The sequence below is a fragment of the Meleagris gallopavo genome, chromosome 2, assembly GCF_905368555.1.
Source record: "Meleagris gallopavo chromosome 2, MGAL_WU_HG_1.1, whole genome shotgun sequence".
NCBI lineage: Eukaryota > Metazoa > Chordata > Aves > Galliformes > Phasianidae > Meleagris > Meleagris gallopavo.
This window is the reverse complement of record NC_139405.1, coordinates 45,300,995-45,324,635: the sequence shown is the minus strand read 5'-3', so window position 1 is coordinate 45,324,635 and position 23,641 is coordinate 45,300,995. Positions and strand designations below refer to the sequence as shown.

Below are 23,641 nucleotides of genomic sequence, written 5' to 3'. Positions count from 1 at the left end.
ACTAGAAGGATTCAGAAATAGAAATGTTATTTAGCTCCTTCTTTTCAGGTTTCAAGGACACTTTTATGAAGTACCTCTGATATAAAGGGGACTGTAGTTTATGGGAGAATTTAATCCATGACAGCATTATTGTTGGACATATTGTTCTAAATGTAAGGCAATTAAAAAAGAAATTTCAGTTAACGAAAAGGCAAAGGATAGAGATCTGTAACATTCTACTTTATAACTATCTCAACTGACCTCACAGCATTTAAAATTTACTTCCTCAAATTAGTAGGAGCTCCATTCAAATAAGAGCAGAATTAGGCAAGCTAAAGAGGTTTTCAAAATGTCATGTAAAAAATGCTCCTGGGTCAAATACACAGAGAGTGTTCTTCCCCAGTACTAGAGGCAGTCCCAGCATAATGTTCTTGATACAAACGTAAGAGGATACACAATTGTTACAGTAAAAATTCACAGGCTCATTGACACATCTGCAAGATTAAAAAACACAGAATATAATCTGGATTTGATGGAGTTTACTGTACTAAATCTCTCAAATTTCCCAATTAAAAAAAAGTATTGGGTTTTTTTTCCTGGCATGTTTTCAGCAGGCTGTCAGACTTTGAAATCTCAAATGGCTTCAAAGGACACAAATATATTAACACTTGTTAAAAATTGCTTCAGAAAGCCCCTTCAAAAAGAGCAGTTTGGATCTTCAAATAGATTTGTCAAAACACTTTATTTTCTACTCAGAGTAACCATGCAGTGAATAATTCAAATTATTTGTCAAGACACACCTGAACTCCCACTGAATTGTTTAAAAACAGAGAGAATTATTGTTTGCTCTGTACATGCAATCCAAGAAAATTACCTATTCAGCTGATAATTTATACTGAGGCAAAAATAAAGCCTTCTCTTCTTTTTTTGTCAATAGTTCCAAAATTAGAGGGATTAGCATCACTATTTGCAACAGATGAGGAACACAAGATAACCTTTATTACAAAACTGTTTAGAACTGTTTTACTAAATGTAGAGTTACTATAGCATGAGATGAGAAATTGAAGTCCAACAGCTGGAAGCAGAATAATGTGGTTTTACAACTGCTAATTTAGACAGACAGAATATCACATTGTCTTCCTCTAGTTTATTCTCCTCTAATAAGGTAACATATTCTCAGGATTTAATGCATTGCAAGCCTTCCTGGCTTAGAAGGCTCTGTGTGCTACTACTCATTATATGATCCCTATGCCTCTTAGCCAAATACAACATCTGCTTCTATAGTTTGTGCTTTAAAACAAAATTTCCATGAAGCAAAGGTGAAAAATAGCACTAATCTTATCACGACTTGAGTTCCTTTACATACAGATAATAATCCACAAAAGATCAGCCTTTAGAAACCATTAAGTTTTGTTTCCCTTTAATCAGGTCTCTACAATGACCTGATGTGCCTGACCTTCATTTCCTCCACAGCATTCTCTAACTCTTCAGGGGACTTGTATTCAAAATCCTTCTCCAAATATTCTTCTTCAGCTTGGGTCATCCATTCTTGCATCTCTGCCAAATCCTTCTTCAGATTTACAGCTTTCTCCTGACTTTCGGACAGGCGATTTTTCTGACTAATGATCTAGAATTCAAGGTGAAGAAAGAAACAGCAGTTTTGGTACATAAATGTCCTTGTGTACGTGAAAAACCACAGGTTTCTGTTAAAACATTTTCTACCAAAGTATTTTTAAGCCATTATAATTAGCAAAATTAAAATTAGCTGTCACCCCCCTCCATCTATGTCACTTTTAGCAGACCAACAAAACCTAGAGGTAAGGAAGGGAAAGAGGATATGGATTTCGTCCTTTTGTGAAAACTGGTGGCAATTCAAGTGTCAGATGTGGGGAGGGGGGAATGACAAAGAGTGAAGAAAACACTCTTCTGATCACAGATATCATATAGTTAGGTACATCCTTATACAGAATACTTTAACATCATCAGGCCTCACACTTTTCTACAACCCAGGCAGTCTGGATAAAGGTTCAAGGTTCATAAACAGCAAGATTTTCCTTGTCAGGCACTGTGATGAAAGTAAAACTTTTCTACAGAAAGCTTCCATCCAAAAGAAAGATCCGCATATGCCAGACTGAAGTGGCAGTCTATTTATAGCCATTTATTTTTCAAAGCTGCCTGGAAGCTGCCTCCAGGCAGCTTTGAAAATACTCAGAGTCAAAATAATACTCCAAATTTCAGGGGCAAGATTAGGTGGTCAGATTTTTTTTTTCCTGAGAAAAGAAAAAGCAGTATGAAGCAAAGTAAATATTTCATTTTTATATACAAATAATTAAACTGAAAGGAACACAGTGAACTCTTCAAATACCTAGAAATGTACATATTTAAACAAAACCCCTGTTGCATAGGGATTCCCTAACATATTTGCACTTGTGAAGGATTTACTGTGCCAGGTTGAATTTTAGCCAGTTTGATAGCGGAACAAGTAGAGTGTATTTGTCGAAGAGTCAAAAATATATTGTCAAGAGTCCAGAGGAGGGCAATGAAGATGATCCACGAGCTGGAACACCTCTCCTGGGAAGACAGGCTGAATGAATTCAGCTTGTTCAGCCTGGAAAAATGAAGGCTATGGGGAGACCTCATTGCAGCCTTCCAGTATTTAAAGGGCATTTATAAATGTGAGAGAAATCAACTTTTTACATGGGTAGATAGTGATAGGACAAGGAGAGAAATGGTTTTAAACTACAGGAAGAGAGATTTAGATGAGATGTCAGAGGGAAGTTTTCTATGAGAGAATACTGAGGTGCTGGAACAGGTTGTCCAGAGAGGCTGTGGATGCCCCATCTCTGGAAGTATTTAAGGCCAGGTTGGATGGGGTCCTAGGTAATCCAATCAAGTACTTGATCTAGCAGCTGGCAACTTTGCCTGTGGCAGGTGAATTCAAATACGATGATCCTTGGGTACCTCTTCAAGCCAAGCTATTCATTCTATAATTCTAAGAAACTGTTTCACTGCTTCACCTCTTCACCACACTCCCACTGTCATGGAAATGAACAGACGCAGTAACAAGTAAGTACTAGCAACATATGAAGAACTCACCTGTTTGCTCAGTTTCTCCCATTGCGTCTGGCAGTCTACTAGCCTAGATTTTGCCCAAGTATTAATGCCTGCAATAGACTGACTTCTTAAAACTGACTCCAGATCTTTCATCTCTTTCAGTGAAGGCTCAATCTTCTCCATTTCATTAACAAAAATCTAAACACACATAGAAAATAAAAAAATAAATGTATAGAGTACCAATGGTTTTGTAATTTTAAATTATTTCAGAGAAACTTTACTTAAGAAAAAAAGAGAGCAACGTTTTCTGTACCAGACTGTTTAGAACAATCCTGCAGTGACCTAAAACATCAGAGCTGTGCAACTAGAAATACATCTTGCCATACACAGTGCAAACATTCTTGCACATCAGATGTCCAAACTAGAACAAGTCAACTTTCAAAATGATGTATTTCAAATACCCTGATGTTTCTAGTATACTCCAGATGCATATTCTTCCTCCAGAAACAAACGTTTGAGGTTACACTGTAATTAGTTACTGTCAGTTGACATTCTACCTGACTTTGATCCTTATGTTGCACCAGATAGGAAGGAATCTTACTTGCAAGGCACATACAACTCCTAAACCATACAAGTTTAATCATACATATTTGCTTATTATTTTTAAAATTTTATGCAGAAAGAAGTTTTCACTGATAGATTCAAACTGTTTGTCATAAAACTGAGTAAAAAATTAAACACTTTTACAGAAGAGTTAGTGTAAATTGTGGATACGTATTTTTAAATATAGTGAAGAACTCTGAAATGTACAAAGCATTATGGCTATACACATAAGGAAGCACTTAAAACTTAGTCGTGAAATAGATAAGACAATTCTGGCAGACTTTACATAATATACCACAGCCAATAACAGTAGCAAAATAATAAAGAAGAGATGGTAAACATATGATTTCCAAAGATTCCTTAGGAAAACAAAACTCACTGTGCACTGGTCAAGCTGTCTTTGAAGTCCTTCGGTATCTCCTTGAGCAGCCTTTTCTGTCAGTAAGAAGCCTTTCACGCCATCCATCCACTTCTGAACAACTTTTGAATTAGTCTAAATCAAACATAGTAGCAAAGAGTTGATAATACTGTGAGTGTATGGCAGTTGCATTTCAACCATTTTAATTAGTGTAAAAAGAATGTTTCAGAACGTGCAAGCATTCCCCAGATTTTGCGTCGCACCACTTCTATTATTTTCTTCCTTCAATTTCTCATTCTTAACTTTATGTGAAAGTAAAGAAAGTAAAGAACTTTATGTGAAATCCCGATAGCGATACTCTTGCACCCATGGTTTAATTGGCATTGTACTCATCCTGGCTATCACACAGAAATGCTGGATAAACTAAGACAACAAGCACGGCTTCAAAAAATAGCTTCAGAAAGTATGTGGCTACCCTTCACACGAAGGACTTGCTGGAACAATGGAAATTGTCTTTTCTTCACACTATCAACTACGTGCAGCCATTTTCACCACACTCTTTTGGAGGATCTGCTGCACTCCAATAACAAAACAGGGCCTCTATAGGTATCTATGTGATTAGATGAGGAAAGCCTAATAGTAAACACTTGAGAAATGGAAGCTATGCAGGGAAACACAGAAGAGAAACACAGGCATAAAAAGCAAATACTGTACAGGATTAGAATAAGCACTAAAAAATTCCAGCTGGAGCCAATGGTAGCTACAGTACGTACTCAATAAAGCAAGGCACAGAAATAAATTTATAAATACAGAATTGCAGTCACCCGACCTAAAATTTAGCAGTTGCCTTATATTCTGGGTAAAGTGGGACAGGAGGGTTGCCATCACCTTCCCACACAATTGTGAATGTTCACTATTACCCTTACAAATAAAAACACTACAAACTTGGAGAAAAGATTTTTCTTGTCCTGATTCAACTGTGTTATATGATTGCCATTTTTAATAATATAGTTGAACTTTTTTTAACCAAAAGTTCTGGCATTTTTTTTAGCAGATGTTATCTTTCTATTTTGACTCATTTGTCACAACAGAGCATTCTTACTGGAGAAGCCAAGTCAAAATTCATCAGCATTATCTTCTATTTTACACATCACCAGGGAAGAAAACACACACTTGTCTTTCAAGATCTATACATTATAAAGTGCTTTAAAAAAAAAAACAACTCAGAACTAACGAAAACACATTAAAGTAAGATTACATTTATATCTAGGACAATGCTACCATTAGAGATCAAAGTCACGACACTTTCCACAAGCCTCTTCCTTTTTGGAGGAATTTTGTTCAGTTCATGAGCCTGAACGTTTTTCAAATCAGACCCCAGGAGGCTCTAACAGTGAACCAGTGAACCACAGTTTAAAAATATCCATACCTATATATACACACACATAATTATAAGAAGTTGCCATTTGACAAGGCATTTTAGCTTACTTACAGAAAGATATGCACAGCTAGCTAAAGATAATAAGTAGCCAAAATGAATTAAATGGGATTACTCACAAAGTTAGACACATTTAAATAACTTGCTGAATCAGAAGTTAAATATACAGAAGTTCAATGAAGTAAACGCCCCTGCACTGCACAGATAAATAATTATCAAACGCTCAGTGTAGACCATGAATCTGTAAGAGTTCTCAGTTGCTAGAAGTGACTTAAAACAATGGATCTATTTCTAAAATTTATTCCAGCAAAGAAGCTCAAATGTGCTGAATATCACCTTTTAGACTCCTGAAAAAAGCCACATTATGTACAGATACGCAGTACATTTAGAAGAGCTGATAGTAATACTTAGTCAAAAACACAGCAAACAAACCACACGTTATTAGAGACGGAACAAAAGATACAGAAGTGGTCTAGCAAATACAAGAAGTAATTCACCAAGGGAGCCTTGTCTGCTTTTCCCTTCACATGACTATTACAGACAATATCACAGCAAAACCAATACAGCACAGAAACAGGTCACGTCACCAGTGCACACACTGTCAGCCTGAGGGAGCCTCTATCACAACAGAAACTGCAGAAATGACATCTGAGAAGCAGGTCCTACAGACGGATCTGCCACTGCCTTGTTCATCTGACTAACGAGGGCGTTTTAAGCCATGTTCATTTGTCTACTTACATTTTCTTTTCAAAAACATAAATGTGAGGAGTGCTGTTGTAGAACCTCTCAGTTTTAGAATTATGAAAAAAGTAAATATTAAATACAAACAAACACTTGCGCACAGTTGTAAGTAACCATACATTCTCCATGGCTTGCCACCCACTTATTCCATTTTTCCCCCTCCTCCTTTTATTTTTTCCACTTTTATAGTCAGATACTTCATCTTCTCTCTTAACAAGTACCCAGTCATTATCAATCAAGGTATTTTTGTGTCTCTGGTATCACATCTCCAGTACTGACTCATTCAGTGTCTGCTCCACAAGGAAGAAAACATACACTTTTAAGTAAGTAGGTCTAGCTCAGTGCAGCTACAGAAAAATCAAGACAACTGGAAAGGTACAATAATTTGATGAGCATGACTGATAAGAAGCTGTTGCACAAATGAGATTGAGAAATGCTCATATGCAGAATATTTATTCCATCATCCTAAACAGCTAATAAGAGTAAGTAGAAAGAAAGGGAAGAGAACAAGGCATTGACCTAAATGTGTATCTCAGAGTCAGGAGAAAAATTAAAGACAAGGAGCTTGTTCATAATTAAACAAGGACCTGGCTAAGCCTGTAAAAGTTCATTTCTTTTAGGAGCCAGTACAAGCCAGACCACTTTGGCAGATCACAAGGCAGATCCCACTGACCAGTGGCTCCTCCTCAGCCTGAGGCTGCTGCAGATAGCTACAGAAGGATGGATTCTAAGGAAAACAGACTAAAAGCAGAAGTTGTTTTAGAACTATGTGTGAAAATACATGTATTCTTGAACACGTTTAAAAAAGAGGCTTTTATTTTGATGCTTCAAGTAACACAGCCTAACAATAACACAAAAATTCTACAAAAAGGAAAAACTTTCTCTGAAAAGCTGCAACTCCACCTACCATGCATAGGTTGGCTCATGGTTTTCATTTACAATCTCACTAGGCTAGACTGGACTGCTATGCTTTTCCTCCTCGCTTCCCCTCTAGGAACTTAGTAGTAAAATGAAAGGCATCTTAAGTCCTCAACAAAATTATTAGTGAATAACACTTAATGAGCAGGAGCAAGCTTCTCCCTCCAGCATTCTTTCTACGTATAGTTTTTCACGAGTGTGGGTTTGCATTCTGCTTTTAATTTTAGTTAGAACATGTTACTCCTACTATGACGTTTTTTTTCCCAGATTTGTGGTTAAAAAAAGGCTTTGAGGTTTTTGCTCTTTCCAGCCATAATCACCAACAGATTGTCCAACTCTGTGTACAACATCATCCAAGTCAATTACCTAACCACATTAATGCAGATACAGATTTCAGTATACATGCATACATCTGTAATTGGGCACTCATTAAAGCTCCTGCCCTATTGGAACTGGAAAACTCACTGTACTTAAACATTTTCTTCACTTGCTTTTTAACAGGCTGTACTAATCAACTGTTGACAGAAATCAAACTTGAAGGAACAGGTTTCCTGTAGCAGGTATGTAATTTCAGTTTTAAATGTCAACCTAATAAAGTGTTGGTCATCTGACACCAACCACAACAGAGGGCACTCAGTCCCTGGTAGGATCAGGCCTTCAGCAACATAGCTAACATACTCCTCATTCTGGTGTAATCTTTGCTTCTGATACTGGCAGAAGATGAATACTAATTTTAAGTGCAAAATAGTGCTATTAGAAGATAAAATAATATACTGGACATTTTAAAAGCCACACAACTCTTCTATAAGTACATTATATGCCTTCAGGCGCTGTCCTGTTCCACAACCATTTCACTTGTCAGTCAGTATCATCTGAATGCAAAAGTATAAGAAAGGAAGGCCTCTATAACAATTGAGTAATATAACAAAAAAAGCCTTTCATTTTACCTCAAATAATCTCAATTTGGAAGTAATCTCTTCCAGTAGTTTAACATCTTTGGAAGTCTTGAGCCTTAACTTGTCCCAGTGCCCTTGCACATGCCTGAACTGTTGCATGTAGACCTTTGTCCTGTCAGAAGACTGTTTCTCCAAAGCCTTTGTTTCTTCAGCAAGTTTATCTACCCTGGGCTTCTGGGCTTCCAGTGTCTCACAAACAGTCTACAAGGAGAAGGAGGGAAAAAATATACACGTTCACTTGCAGTATCAGGTATAACACATTCACATACAAACATAAGTACATCCAAGTAGTCACATAAGCTGAAATAACCATTTCACTAACGTTAAGAAAGAATGATAGTTTACAATATAACGTGAGACATAAAAAACTGCTCTGTTAAATTGAGCATGTTTGCAATTTTACTTAAAATTTAAGAGAAATTCAGAATTGAGAAACGAAATCACTACCATTAAATTAACTTTACAGTACATACATTTAATACAGATAGGTGGGATGCATGCACATACATTTTAATGCATTGTACTGAGGAAGAATCTCTTTTTTGGTGCGTTTATGCTTTCATTCTTACTTTTCTTCACAAGAAAGAAACAACATAAAATGTACCATTTCCTCTAAAAGGATAGCTAATGATGCAGCGATAAGATTGGGAACAAGGGTGTATGCTTCTGAAAACAAGAGCTTTCTGTGCAACAAGCCACAGAGACACAGACTGAGTCAAGTTCCTGTTCAAGTCTATGCCTGAAAAATTTATCAGTGCCTGCCATGGTGAAGAAGAGGGAGCTGCTCAATCCCAGGCCCACAGGCAGTGCATTAACCACATTTTGTTCTGATCTCCTGTAACAACCCCTAAAGATCCCACACTGACATACTATGTCTTCTCAGGTTAATTAGTCTCTGAAGACAACAGGAAGGAGGGATCCAGAGACAAATAGGAAATGACAAATCTTCAGAGGCCAAAAGTCATTGCAATTCAGCCAGTGTATGGAACTAAAAATCTCTCCCAGCCTTAACCAATACAGAAGAAATATCAAACTCCTTTGTTTCTTGGGTTCTCAAAAAAAAAAAAAAAAAAAAAATTACCCCTCTGCCAAACAGAGGATAGAAAGAAACAGCCTTTTTTTTTTTTTTTTTTTTTTTTTTTTTTTTTTTTTGCCATATAGGAAAAAGAAAATGCATTTTTGAATTCAGCATTATTCTACAAAAGCACTGAGGTGGCGGGGAGAGGTGTGAAGTATTTGAGTTTGATTTGTGTGTGTGTGTGTGTTTAAAAAAAAAAAAGCAGCACAGGAGATGCATGACTCCTTCCCCAACTACAGCCCTTGTATTTACAAAGTAATTGTCATCCACAGGTTTTTGTCAACCACAGGTTTTCAGGTACTCCGTATGTTCATAATAGGAAACAAAAATTCCACTTCTACTGTGCTGAATTTGTATATCAATTACTCTTATTGTTCACAAACACTTTCTCTTTGAAAGGCAATTTAGAGGCCACTGGAGTACAGTCACCCTCTTAAAACGCCCTAGCAGGATGAAACTGGATGAAGTTGCTGTTCCAGATGACCACCAGGAAGGCATCCCACATCTAGCTAGGCTACAGCACTTGCAGGAGCCACAAAGCAGGCAGCCTTGAATCAACTCCCAATTCCACCAATAACGCTCCTATGAAGGGGGACAAATCCTGGGCCCTGACACCCTCTTTGGGGCTTCTTGGCACAAAGTGGGTAAAAAAGGTAAGGATTACCTTTGTCTGCTGCAAGGCTTTTTCAACCTTACTAGGGTCACTCAGCCCACTTGCAATTGCCTGCTGCTTGCACTCCACCTCGCTCAGCACATCCTTCAGCCTCTGCAGAGAGCCTAAGAAGTCCTGGGTAGGCAGGCTTTCTGTCTCTGTTATTGTTAGAGATTAATTAATACAAATACAAGAAAAGAACATAAACACAAGATCCAAACTACAAGAGATGTGAATTAGCATATTCTTTAAAAAAAGAAATCATGAAAGATATTGAATCTTGATGAGACACTCCAAAAGTCCACAAATGGCAACATTCTTTTCCTTTCTAAGAAATACATATATTCTTATATAAATCTCCATTCCATTTTACGTAATTAAGCACCTAAATTACCTGGAAGAGGGAAAAATCAGTAATACTTAGGCTTTTGCACATTTAAATCCCCTCAATTTAAACACATATTCATACACACAAATACAAAAAAAAAACTGGCAACTTTCTGCATAATGCTGGAATAGAGGCATTCTTTGGGAACACTGAAAAGGGAATTTAAGTTTGGACAGAGCATATGCTTGAGGTCCTTCTTTGCACCTCTGATTTTGACCAAGTCTGTCCTTTGTGGAATTCCACACAGGAGGCTGCACGTAATTCTGGAGTTTCAGAATGAAAACTGAAGTTTTCAAAAACTACAGCAAACAGTACCTCAGCTGTAAAAACAGTACTCTGCTATGCACATCCTCCAGCCTTGAATTCCTAAGCAATTTCATTACTTCACCATGAGTGAAAATTAATCTAGAACTTGCTCTGACTCACCAGGTAGCTTTTCAACATCTTGCCATCAGAACTGTTGTGCCATTTATAACTAAGGAATGAGTCAACATGCACAGGGAGAAACACAATTATCTAACCTGCTGTTCTTAAAAAGATAGTACCAATTTACAGGGAAAACAAGAAAAGCTTGCTATAAAGCAAACAGGAGAACTGTCACTAAAATACAGCAAATCTTAAAGGAGAAAAAATAGTAAAAATAGCCTCTCATTCTTAAAAAGTAAGTCATAATTTTCATCAAAAATGTCAGTATTGATGGCACTGAGCACCACTCAATCAGGGACTTCTCAGACACTTAACAACCATGAAAAAAGTAGGACTTGTGTCAGTAAGAAAGCCTGTCAAGTTCACAAATGCTTGGTTTCTACACTAGCTGTTCCTCTCCATTATATGGCTCGGGAAATTCTTTCCACTTGCAGCAGTTCAAGCTATTTTGTAAACAAAAACCCTGAACTGGCATTTCCCTCTGCTCTTTAGCTATGGGCAATCCAGAGAAAAACCAACCATTAGAAAAAAAAACAAATAATACACTTACAAATGTAAATGTAACATACCAAGATACATTTTTTTACTGACTAATAATTGGCTCAAATACACTAATGTTCCCTCAAATGACATGTGGCATGAAAAAGAGTATTATAGTCACACAAGATAACCATTTTACTGGTATTCTATATGATCCAATTCATAATAACAATCAAAATAATTACTCTTCACAGTAAGAATTAACATATGCACTGTAATTTGAGCATGGTAGATATACATTATTCATACAGTTTTCTGCTGACATGACTGAAGTATTCAGGCCTTGTGCAACTCACTGTATAAAAGGCCAAATAATTTAGTACTTGAGTCTATTTTTACTACACACAAAGTAGATGCTCTTCCACCTGGGGCCATTAACAAAACACTTCCTCCAATTTCTCAAAAACAAAATGAAAAAAAAAAACCTGATTATATGTCTGTGTTCTTCATATTCAGCTGTAGAATATCAACAGATATCTATTTTGTACAATGAAGTCAGCATAATGGTTTTAATGCTCAAAATAAGTTTTTTAGTGTAACAAGAGGCCAAGTAGAACATGCCTGAAAAGCAAACCAAATTCCAAATAATTTAAAATATCAGTGTTACAAAAGGAATTGTGTATGACTCAATGAGGCCGTGAAAAAGAATGAACTCCATTCTCACATTTAGTTTTTAAAAGTTTTCCTTAATCTTCCATTTTTAATTTCTAGTATTATTTATTTCTGTTACTGACAGATCCAAACAACTTTTCAAACTATATCATTCACTCTAAGTATGATTTTGCTAATCTATTAAACATAGTTTTTCCATTCACAAAAAAATGTGTATACACATGTAACAATATAATCTATGAACATCAAAACAAGACTGCATTAGTATGTCAATGTAAAATGATATAGATATAAAATGCATGTTTAATTTTAGATTTTGTTACAAGTGAATCCCAGTTTGAAATTGGGAATAAAAGCCTTTGACAAAAATATAAATATTGTGTTTGAATTATTTGCTCATTGAACATCACTTACAAGTATTCCTTCTCTCTCTCCTTCTTCTCACACTACTATTTTTCGCATTCTCTCTTTATAACTTTATTCCTACTTGCATTTGAAAATCTTATACTAAGTCTTTGATAATTCATCATAATTGATGGAAACTATGATCCTTAAAAACAATCACATAATGTGGTTGAAAGAGAAAAGATGTAAAAAATAAATAAATAAATAAAAATCAAGGAAGTTACTGTCTTGCATGAACAATTATAATCTCTGGACAATACTTTCACAGTAACTGCTTTAATTCCAAATTCTCTTTAAAATTAAGCAGTGTCTGTGCAACGCAAAGGCTCCAAGAGCACACTATTTATCGTGTCATCCAAAAGGTATTACTCAAGAGAAAAGGAAGAAGGGAAAAAAAATAATAATAAAAATCAGAATATGAGAATTGAGAGGATTTTATAAAAGAATATTCACCTTTCTTCAGCTGCTGGTGACGTTCGTCCAGTTTCTGGCAAGTCAACTTGAAGCGATCAAGAAAACCACTCAAGCTCTCTTGAACAAAGTTTGGAGACACAGGCTGAGATGTGAGCACCTTGCAGGTAGCTTTCAGGTGTTCCAATCGTGGACTCAAGCTTACAAGATAAGTTAACTCCCTCTGTAAGAGATTAAAAACAGAATCAAATTGCACCCTGTTAACACAAAGGTGTAAGCTAATGTAAAAAGTTATCCTTATTACTAGGGCAACTATGACACAGGTATCAAAATCTTTCAAACACATCCAGTGCCCTGGAGCCTCTCAGAAAATGCGAGTTACATTATAGAGGATGCTAAATTCCTCTGGGGTATTCTGTGCTCCTGAAAGCTTCTAATCAAAAGCAACAAGTTTTGTCACACTTACCTGACACAAATCCTTCAGGACTGCTGAGGGCTGGGATGCTGAAGAATCATTTTTAAGCCAGCTCTCCTTTTCAACTATAATCTTCTCAAGCTCATTCATTTCTTTAAAGTATGCATTTATATCTTCCTGGTACTTTATCTTTCTGGTCAATTCTTCTAGAAGCTGAACCACTTCTTTCCATCCTGACAATATTTTCTCCATCAAGTTTTTTAAATCAACTGCAGGAAGTCCCTCTAAACAGATGATATAAATTACTGTTGATTAACTGCAACTAATTTTGATTAACAAGGTTTTAACCACTCGTCTCTTCAGATACAGGTAGGCACACTTCTGGATTAACATGCTAAAGGCTTCACTTACAAGTCAACAATCCTTAAAATGTATTACTGACAGTGTTTTAACTTTTGATTTCCACAGTAGAAGTCAGATTACATGTAAGTAAAATACTCCACTTTCCTTCTTCTCTGGTTTTCAGTTTTTAGTAACATACTGACTCTGAAACTGTCACAACTCCCTTCACAATTCTAATTTGTCTACGTGGTGATTTATCAATTTAAATAGCTTTATTTTTCCTCCACAAAGGTAAAGGGAAGCCACAAGTTGGAAAGCAGCAATAAATTCATTGAAAAGGTAAATGGAAATCCAGCAGGCTGCCTTGGAGACAGTAGGAACAGCAGTTGACAATGTCACAGTGCACATGACATGATTAATAACTAGGTAATAAGAACAGCTACAAAAGCAATCTGATAAAGTTATTTCCCACTCAGTGACTACATGAAGCATGTGCTACACCATCTTTCTGGTAAATCAATGTGTTACTTGAGGACACAACACCATAAGCAAAAAGATTTGCCATCCACATGCATTCCACATTCTTTTATTTCTTCAAGTGCCAGAAGCGTCTGGCAATTTTGCTCAAGAAATTTCAGTCCAATGAGTGTTCAACAATACATTCTTGCCATTGCATGCTTTTGATGTTGATTTTGTACCAAGGCATATTCAATTCATTTGAACTTATCATGTCTGTCAGGACAGGAGAGCAAGGAGATACATATAGAGGGGTCAATTTCTATCCTGTTTCAGCATAAACACAGCCCAGCATTTCATTCTGGGGAAGTCAGCCAGCTTCTACAAGGGCATTCAAAGGCTCTGCTCCATAGATCCTCCCACTGTGTTTCACACACTGTCCATATGCCTGGCACATCTACAAACTGAGAGCACAGCAGCTGCAACCAGTCCTGTAACAAGAGTATGCAACGATTGGTCACTGCTACTACAGCAAAGCCTGTACAGACAGAAGTGGATGCATACACATGTGCCTGTATACAAGTACAGCTGGGCCTGGTTTTGGAAAGAAGGCTGTAATTCCAAGTTGGATAAAACACACTAGCAGACCTAACAAAGCTGGGGGATGTGGATTGGTTACATAAGCCTTATTTTCTGCAGATTCCTAACTTTAAGGCAGCAAAAATTAGGAAGAAGTTTTTACATCTTTTTTACTGATATAAGTCAATTTTTCAACTATGCATTTTTTTAGTATTATCAACAAATATTGGTTATTTAGCCACAAACTCACGGTTGGAGGGGTTTAGAAAAAGAGAAGAGTGAGCAGTGGAAGATCTTTGTCAAGGTTTGAAAACTAGGAAGAGCCACAAGTTTTTAATAATCCAAACTCCACACCAAATCTGTGGCTTCAAGACCACCAGTGTTCAGGAAATGACAAGCATTTTAAACAACTTCACCTGTACCGGGCAAGGTAGGAGGACTCAAGATGCTTAGCAGATTGAGGCATTTAGCAAATGAACTGGCTGAGAAAAAGTGTGGCAGTTGGGAGCTCCAATAGAAATCAGTAGCAAAACAGCAATACCATCCTTTCACCAATCTGAATACTATCAGCTACAGAAAGCTCACCAACAGCCAAATGCACAGCAAACCTAAAAGACTGCATTTTGATGATCTGAATAGCTCTTTTGTGGAGAAAGTCACACTACACTGATGAAGTTTAGTCATATTATGAAACAAGATTTTGGCAGGCCTTAAAGATTCAGCTTTCCACAATTTTTCTAGAGATAAGTGTTTTAATTGACAATCAATCATTTTCTCAAGCGTGTAGGCTTCTCTCTTGACTTTGAACTATAAATTGTGACTGTACTATCAAAACATTTTTCAAAAATAGAGGAAACTATGAATAGAAAGATATATACACACATTCATCCAACTGAAACATGGTTTCAAGATTTCCATTTCAAGATAGTTGCATTTTAAAATCTTATACTTAAGTTTTTCATGATTTAAAATAAAACTAACTTTTCTCCCTAAAAGCACGCAAATGCCAATCTATTATTAAGAAATTACTCCTATCTCAATAAAACAACCCTTAAAAATTTAAAATAATAATAAAGCTTGTCTATAAGCTTTACTAGCAATTGGTGATTTGTTACCATTAACAGTAACAGTGATCAATGCCTCTGAAGGAAATAAAGTGGAGGGAAAGGGAAGGAATATGTTACGATGCTTAACTGGAGACAATATATACTCCAGTATTATTTACCAGTAAATCACCCAGTTAAATCACAAAACAGAAAAACCTTCAAGTCTTTTACCTTTTCCCATTTGATCCAAAAGAATATGTCCATTTCGTTTCAGATCATCTAGCTTTTGGCTTTTTTCAACCTTCTCTTTTTCTATCACCTACAAATTGAAACCCAAAAGAACAGTTTCAGAGAGCGTTTTGATGTTTGTGTGTTTTTATCTAGAAGTATGTTATTTCCCCTCTACTGCCCAAAATGCATTCCAGCACCTTCTAATAGGGATGCTTGTTCTATTTGTTCGTAAAGCAAACACAAAAGATGGATGCCAAGTATTAAACAAGCAAAAAGATGATTACAATGACACCAAAAATAAATTGCTGTTAAAAGGGTTGGAGACACCAGCTATAATGTTACACTTCTGATAAAAAAAATTATTTGATGTGAACCAGCGTAAAAGACTTAAATATTCCCTCACCTTTACACTGTCTCCTGGGATTTCTGGCAGAAACTAACAGCAACCTGTTACTTAAAATTCCAGTAAAAACTACAGCATACTGGTACTCCTATTTCACTGAGCTTTGGAGCTTCACTCTTCTTCATGATAGAGTTACAACAAGGAAAATGCTATAAAGCTACATAGATTTTTTTTTTGAGGAATAAGTTCCTCTCTCAGACATAAAATCCTTTTGAAATTAATGTCCAAGACTATTTCTCTGGCTTAGACTTCCAATAGTAAATTTTAAAGCAGCACGCACTCATTTGCATAGTTGAGAAGAAAAAACATTGTGTCCAATTGTTTAAAAACAGTGTTGTCCATAGGAACCTGGTGTTCATCTTGGAGCCTATTTTATAAAGGCTATGAGTTTCTATAAAGCTATATTAAGTATTAGTGAGGACTGTTTTGCTTTTTATTTCCAACAGTACTATCATTCCAACCATTCCTATTGGCACCATTTTCCACTAGCACACTGAGAAGTCTCATATACATAATCTTAAGCATTGTCTTTGGTTTCAAAGCCTGGAGCCTTCAAAGCTCTAGTAAGGTTTCAAAGCTCTAGTAAGCCTTCATTAACAAAGCATGTTCTAGAACCAAAAAAGGCAAGAACACTTTCCTGAAATAGAAAGAACAGATAAAAGAATTATTTCATGGTTCCCACAAGTTATTGTAGAATTGCATATCTTATCTTGCAAACCAGTAATAATTCATGAGTTGTAACTATCACTGTTTTCTTTTCTCTAAAATTAGTGTACCAATCAACGATTGTCCAAACCCTGGAAACATAAAGAACACTTTGGACCCTGAGTGGGTGTCAAATCCACCACCAACCATGAAGCCAAAATAAAATGCTTTGTGGAAAAAGATACTAATGTTGAAGATGTGATTTATCTCAAGTCTGAAGCAAGCATTAGTTACACATGCTTTTAAAATTTTCTTTGGATTGTGTGACCCAACACCGACAAAAAGCTGTTTCTAGTTGGTCATGTCTGGCCAGCTTGGAAGTATTTAACAAAAGGACTTAATCCCCATGAAGCACGTGGATCTGGTCACACCTCAAGCTGACAGCCAGCTTAAAGAAACAAAATATATTACTCACTGGAAAAAACTCTCCCTCTCCTCATTTTACCTTTAACTTTTCTTTCACGCTTGAAGTCTCTCTCATCTTCTTGTACTCTTTGATGTCTGTGGCCTGAATGGCAGCTTTTGATTTTGAAATCCAGTCCAACAGCTCAGCACTTTCAGCATCAAACCTGGTTTAAAAGGTTAGACAATTTTGGTTTGGCCCTTTTTTTCCCTATTCTGTTGACTGTCTTAAAATCTGAAGTCTTAAAGTTCAGTACATTCCAGGTTTTTGAAGAGTTTACAGTGCTATTCAGTCTGAAGAAAAAGCTAGTAGCTTAGGTGTTCATGGTAATGAGTATAAAAAATTTTTTCTGAATGTTTAACTGATCAAAAATTAGCTATCACTTAAGATTTTTGGCTACAGCTGAAATTGTCCATATTGACATAACTTTCTCATGCCTAAAACTTCTAAGCACCATAGCTTATAACTTAAGTCAGTCATGACCACCATTACCACAAAAATACCCTCCCAAATTAACCAATATCATACACAACTTGAGAGAAGGACAAAGCAAAGACTCTACAGACCACTAAATGTTACTACAGTTGTATGATTTAACATGATGTAAATCCTAATGTGGAATAACAATCTCAGAAGAGATGCAAAACTTATTATCAGCCACTCAGAATTTCTGTGGGAAAAACTGCAAAATTCCAGTTACTAGCTATTCGTTGGTTTCACTGTATGTAATCAGGATCAGGAAAAAGCATCAGAGAAAAGTTTGCTACTGTTAATACAGTTTAAACTGTTTGCTCTCGATGCAGCACTCTTTTCATCTCCCTAGAAAATGTGCCAAAAGTTTAAAGAAGTGGCACCACAAAAAAATTTATTTTCTAAGGCAATGACAAATAGCTAAATGATGAGTATGCAACATTTACCTTCATTTATCTTTAAAACAATTCCTTTAGTTTGAGACATGCCATTTAACGAAAGCGCTGAAACACATTATTAAAAATATATGCAAAAAAAATCAGTCTCTCCAGACACACTTGTGAAAGGAGACATCACTCTAATATCTTGTCTGTTACTGTTACCAGGTAGATTGAATAGGTTTTTAAGGTGTTCATTGTTTTGTTGTTTGTTTTTTGTTTTTTTAAAGTTTCTCCTGTATATTTTATGGAGACCAGAAATACACAGCAAATCAAAACACTTGGTCCTTTCACTACACTTTTAATCCTATGATGTGAAGATTTTTTTCCAAAACAAAATAAGTAAAATGAATTCTATCTTTCAGCAAAGGAGCTGAGGTACAAAGAAATGAAGACTTGCTTTTCTGAAGGGAAAAAAAAAAAAAAAAAAAAAGGAAAAAAACACCATCTCTGCTTTCTTTTGAAATTAATGGAAGCTGCAGGCTTCCTGTTTCTTTGAAAACTCCCCAACTCCTCATACCCAAATTCACAACCGCAGTTTAAACATTCCTCACTTGCATAAAATGAGATTCAAAACCCAAGACCAAGGGAAATAAGCTTATGTATTATCTAATGGGCGAGGGAAAATGGCACTGACATATACTTACTTTTTCTTTGCTTCACTATCCCCAGGGATTTGCCTTTTCTTTGGAGGTGGTGGTGGAGGTGATTCCTGCCTGGATTCTCTTACCACCACCTTTTCTTTCAATGACATTGTTTCTGCAGAAGTCTTCTGTGAAATCTGTGGCATCCCTACACTTCCTACAGCTTGAGTTACCTACACAAAATGATTTAACAAAAAGGGTTAAATACCATTTTCTAAGGCAAACTGTAATTTGCTTGTTTGGTTCTTTTTAGTCATCAGTAATAAAAGCCCTTTCACTCACTTCCTACAAGTGATCATACCTATCCTTCAAAAAGTACTCATGAATAATTGTTATCATAGATGCCAAAGCACTCCCAAGGAAAAGACCATTATTCTCATTTTACAGATGGGAGTTATGTACCAAAATTCTCAGTTCAATAAGAATTTCATGCTAGCAAAACTGAATTTAAATCAACACAATCCATTACTTGTATATTTTCTTCCACAGCTGCTTGGTTCATTTAGAGAAAGCACCATGGTCCTTTGTGTTTATTAACACACAGTTCTGTATCTGATACACATTCCCCACAAAATCAAACATGCAACTTAGAAAGAACAGACACACAGAGTAGGTGACCTAAAAACTAATGTAAAAACTCACTGAAGTCAGTAGAATCCTTCCACATTCTTCCATCTGTTGTAACAGACTAATTCCCGTGAGACTTATGTCTAGCTAAGCATGTGCTTGACATTTGGGGGGAGTGAATGGACAAGCATAGGATTAAGCACTCTGCACTGTATTAAGCAAGAACAAAGTAAGGCTGAAATGGACCCTACTCATAGATCACACAGTATGTTTAAATGGATTGTGAAGAAGCACTGCAGTCATCACCATAATCATCTTTCAGTATCACCAAAAAGAGGCACATGAGACATAAAACTGACAAAAGTTCTCACAGAAGCCAATGGGAGTTCTGTCTAAATGAAATATTAGCAAACATTCAAAATACCAAAACAAACACTTGACAGTCCAGCTTGGCTGTCAACCTTACATATCAAACAAACAACTGCTCTGATTTCAACAGATAAGACATTTCAGATAAGAAATGCCTCTATGACTCCCATTTATTTATTTGTTCTGAGTGTTGTCTTTGCTTTCTATTAGTATGAAATTTAGTCCACTCCTAGAACTCTTATAACTGTTTTAAAGCATTTGTATTGATTGAAAGTACACAGTAAGCCTGCTTTACTCATCAGAAAAAATAAAGCTTAATCTTCCTGAGAACAGAGTAATGGTATTAATTAGGTAAACAACTTGTTCTGAAAGTGGGGAAGAAAAAAAAAAAACAAAAAACAAATAGACATCTTTTCCACAGATAAAAATCACGTGAAAGAGAATTCATTGACCTCTAGCTAGATGCCAAGAACTTGCCTTGACACTTTTTGCTCAAATCAATAGTTTGTACACACACCTAACTGGATTAAAAAAAAAAAAAAAGAGCATAAATAAGTATAAATAAGTACCTGGTTAGAGTAATCTTCTAGCTTCTGAACCAAACTGTCCCACCTCTGAGTTAGTTCCTCTTGATCATGGTCAATTTGATTGGATGCTCTGCTATTCCCAAGTATTTGGGCCACATCCTGACCCAGTTCATTCAGCTGGTCTAGTGTCTGTCGTTTCATACCCATGTCCTCTTTCAAAATCTGAGGTTAAAAGAAAATATTAAAATACGACAGTAGGAATTCTGCCACCTCTTGGCCTTTCATTCCATGAACAAATGTACTACCTAAACCAGATGTAGCACACGTTTCTTGTGTAACAAAACATTAATGATACACTTAAGGAAAGTATATCCTTGAAAAAGCTATTAATCTGCTACAGCTCTCGAGTTACAGTTACAAATGATTATTTTAAGTATAACCCTGTATCAACGCATTAAAAAACAAACACACACACATCACAACTTGGAAAACATAGCTGTCTAGTGGACTACAAGACTGTCCACTGTACAAGACTGTACAAGACAGGTTAGCTGTTCCAAAGTAGGTCACGCCAACCTAGAACAACTATGGAGAAACTCGTATGCAGATTTTTAAAATTCAAGTTAAATAATCTGACAAGGAGAGATTGTAAATCTGGTTTCCAGACTACAATGCATTCAGAGCTCCTATTGGAGTCAAACTCATAACTTGCCATTCACTGAAACTCAGATTTGAAAGGATAGATCAGAATACAAATACTCACTGCTAGTTTTCGAACATTCACGCTCAGATCTATTTGGTCTCTGAAGTTGCTTGTCTGGACCTTACTTAAGGCATCTTCTTTCTCAGTTAACCAAGCTTTCAATAAGCACTGCAGATTACAAGGAAAACAATACAAGAACATGCCACGTTTATCAAACAGCTATTGACAATTTCTTCTTTAAGATCTTTACATTTCAAACACAGTTCTAAAATTCCTACAATTTCAGTTCACGTTGAACAAAATACTACATTAAAGGGGGACAAAAAATATCAGACTGGAAAATTAAGTAATACTTTTCAGAAAAAAAAAAATCAATACAATCAGTATTTCCAAGTTATTCATATAGACAAAATATCCATTATAAAGCAGAATTTATAAATACTGGAATTAAATGTAGCAAAACTGCATGTATGCTTGCTTTCATTCTCCACCCTTCTTCCTCTGTGATTCAAAACCAGCCATTACAGACAGTTTTCTCACAGAAGCTACATTGTTAATTCAGTCTTTTTAACCCAGACAGTCAATAGACTTTAATGTTTATTAGTTACCACCGTGTTTAATATATCTACTTCCAGTTGCAAACTAGCTTTAAACACTCTCTCATTAACTCCTGAAAGGTAGAGCAGTCTGCTCTGGAGGCTACTAGCTCATGGCAAAGCAAGAAAACAAGTTTCTAACTTTTTTTCTAGGAAATCTCTCCTGAGTCTCACTCCAGTCACACAGTACTCCTATGGAAACTCCAGCAGTAAACCAGCATTAAATGGCAGGAAGGATTTTATTCATTTTGTATTCTTTTGTCACTACTGCACAGCTATCACTATAGACTTCAATATGTAGCTTTTTCCTCAGTGAAGCTCAGTTGTGCACTGCTACCCCTCTATGTTGATGAAAAATAAAATAAAATAATGGAGCAAGGCAGACAGTTTTTTTTTCATTGAAAACTCACTTCAGAACATACAGTAGTTTCTCAGTCTATAGCTTTGTCCCAGAACTGATTACAGCAACTTCTGGGCCTAGGGGTGAAGGCAGTTTTTTTTATTGGCACTGTAAAACAATGTGCAAAATGTACAGACAGCAAATGTTACAGTGGTGGAAACACTATAAGGGCTGGGAGAACACCAAATACTGCTTCTTTGGAAAAATCAAGCTGCCATCCCAGCCAACTTACTTTATGCATAACAGAGGAGCTTAGAAATCCTTCAATGTATACAATTAACTTCTGCTAAATCAGCAGTCAAAGATAGCTCTCCTTAGAAAACTGAAATATAATTATCACAGTGCTGAGAAATATCTGGCACCGATTGAGGAATTTGTTTCCTGAGTGGTAAGAATTGTGTTGAGTTGGCAATGTGGTTTTGAAAAAAATTTCTAGTTAGCCACAAAAAGGCTTAAGCATCAATGCTGTTCATTTCTCTGCATGGCTGAGTGAAATGGAGAAATAGCAGTACCTAAATGTTTTAGGTACTTCTTTGTAAGAAGTTTTAATCAGTTTCAAATTGAATTTTTTGGTCCTTTACTTAATAGAAATCTGTAAGTCAAACCTGACAGTAATAAATGTGTTGTATCAACTTGAAAAATTAATGCAAACACAGGTTGACCTAAACCAGCTAAAATTAACTTCTACTTCCTGATTACCTGATATCTGACATTCTACATTAAACAAGAATAGAAGTTTTTTCATTTTTTCAAAGCAACATAATTACATGCAATTTAAAAAAATAAAAAAATCTGAGAGCCAAGCAAGTCCAATGGAAGCTGACACAATCAACAGTTTTGTAACAGTCAATAAATGGTTATTTTTCCATGTATAGCAAATAAAGGTGGAAAAAGCCAGAAAAATGATCACATAGAGTCATCAAAACTGCAGTTGTAGTCAGTACCTTGACATAAAGAGAAAAGCTTCTTTGGGATTCCTTATTTCTCAGTTCAGTGTCTTACCTTGCTCAAGAATTACCGAAAATGTTAACACACAATTTTAAATAAATATATATATGTATATACACACATACACACACACACACACACACGTATGCTAAGACAGTATTTTAAAGTAAGAAATATACAATAACATAGCATTGGATAAGCCAGAACTTGAACCTTGCATCTATATTAACAACAAGGATTACATGAGTTGCATTTTCGGATTAGCAATATTACTGTAGATAGATACGGGAGGGGTCAGGGAGAATCACATATGCAACCTAAAAAATGCAGACAAAATATCTGTCAAAGAAACCAGGCTGTAACTGGTAGCAACAGCAACAATTGTATCATCAGCACAGTTTGATTTCTTCTAGATATCTAAACACACTGTGTACTGCAGAGTTTAAACAATGAATTACAGTGATAAATGCCGTTATTTAATAAAACAAAACAACTTAAGTAAAAACTTCAAAGGAAAAGTCATCAAATATTTTTAAGTTCATTCACAAAACAAGCTCTAGCAGTAGGCAGGGAAATCTGACTAACAGCTGAAAACATGCAGCAGTTACTACTTTGGGGGTTTTTTTTGGATGATAACAGCTAATTCATGTTTTAGTAGTATTCAAGGTTCACCCACAATGCACAATATCAAAGCAAGAGAAAACTCACAATGCCATCTTCTTCACAATGTGACTGCCTAGACTCAGAAAACTGACACAAGCTGCGTGTTTCACCATACTGACCTGTGTACCAGTTTGTGCCCCTTGCCCCTTTGTCCTGTTGCCAGGCAGCTCCAAAAAG

The 23,641-nt window shown here is 36.1% G+C and overlaps 1 protein-coding gene across 5 annotated transcripts in view; it reads right to left on the bottom strand.

The window, feature by feature from the left end:
* Positions 1-23,641, bottom strand: part of UTRN (utrophin) — a 356,268-nt gene that overhangs the window by 245,334 nt on the left and 87,293 nt on the right. For all 5 annotated transcript variants that reach the window (XM_085216963.1, XM_085216962.1, XM_085216960.1 and 2 more), the window contains 12 exons: positions 20,918-21,025; positions 20,197-20,376; positions 18,695-18,864; positions 17,182-17,305; positions 15,629-15,716; positions 13,026-13,258; positions 12,602-12,782; positions 9,790-9,935; positions 8,039-8,248; positions 4,016-4,129; positions 3,076-3,231; positions 1,436-1,606 (listed from right to left, as the gene is read on the bottom strand). In XM_085216963.1, the coding sequence (XP_085073089.1) occupies positions 1,436-1,606; positions 3,076-3,231; positions 4,016-4,129; positions 8,039-8,248; positions 9,790-9,935; positions 12,602-12,782; positions 13,026-13,258; positions 15,629-15,716; positions 17,182-17,305; positions 18,695-18,864; positions 20,197-20,376; positions 20,918-21,025 (1,881 nt within the window). The remainder of the gene's footprint in view (positions 1-1,435; positions 1,607-3,075; positions 3,232-4,015; positions 4,130-8,038; positions 8,249-9,789; positions 9,936-12,601; positions 12,783-13,025; positions 13,259-15,628; positions 15,717-17,181; positions 17,306-18,694; positions 18,865-20,196; positions 20,377-20,917; positions 21,026-23,641) is intronic.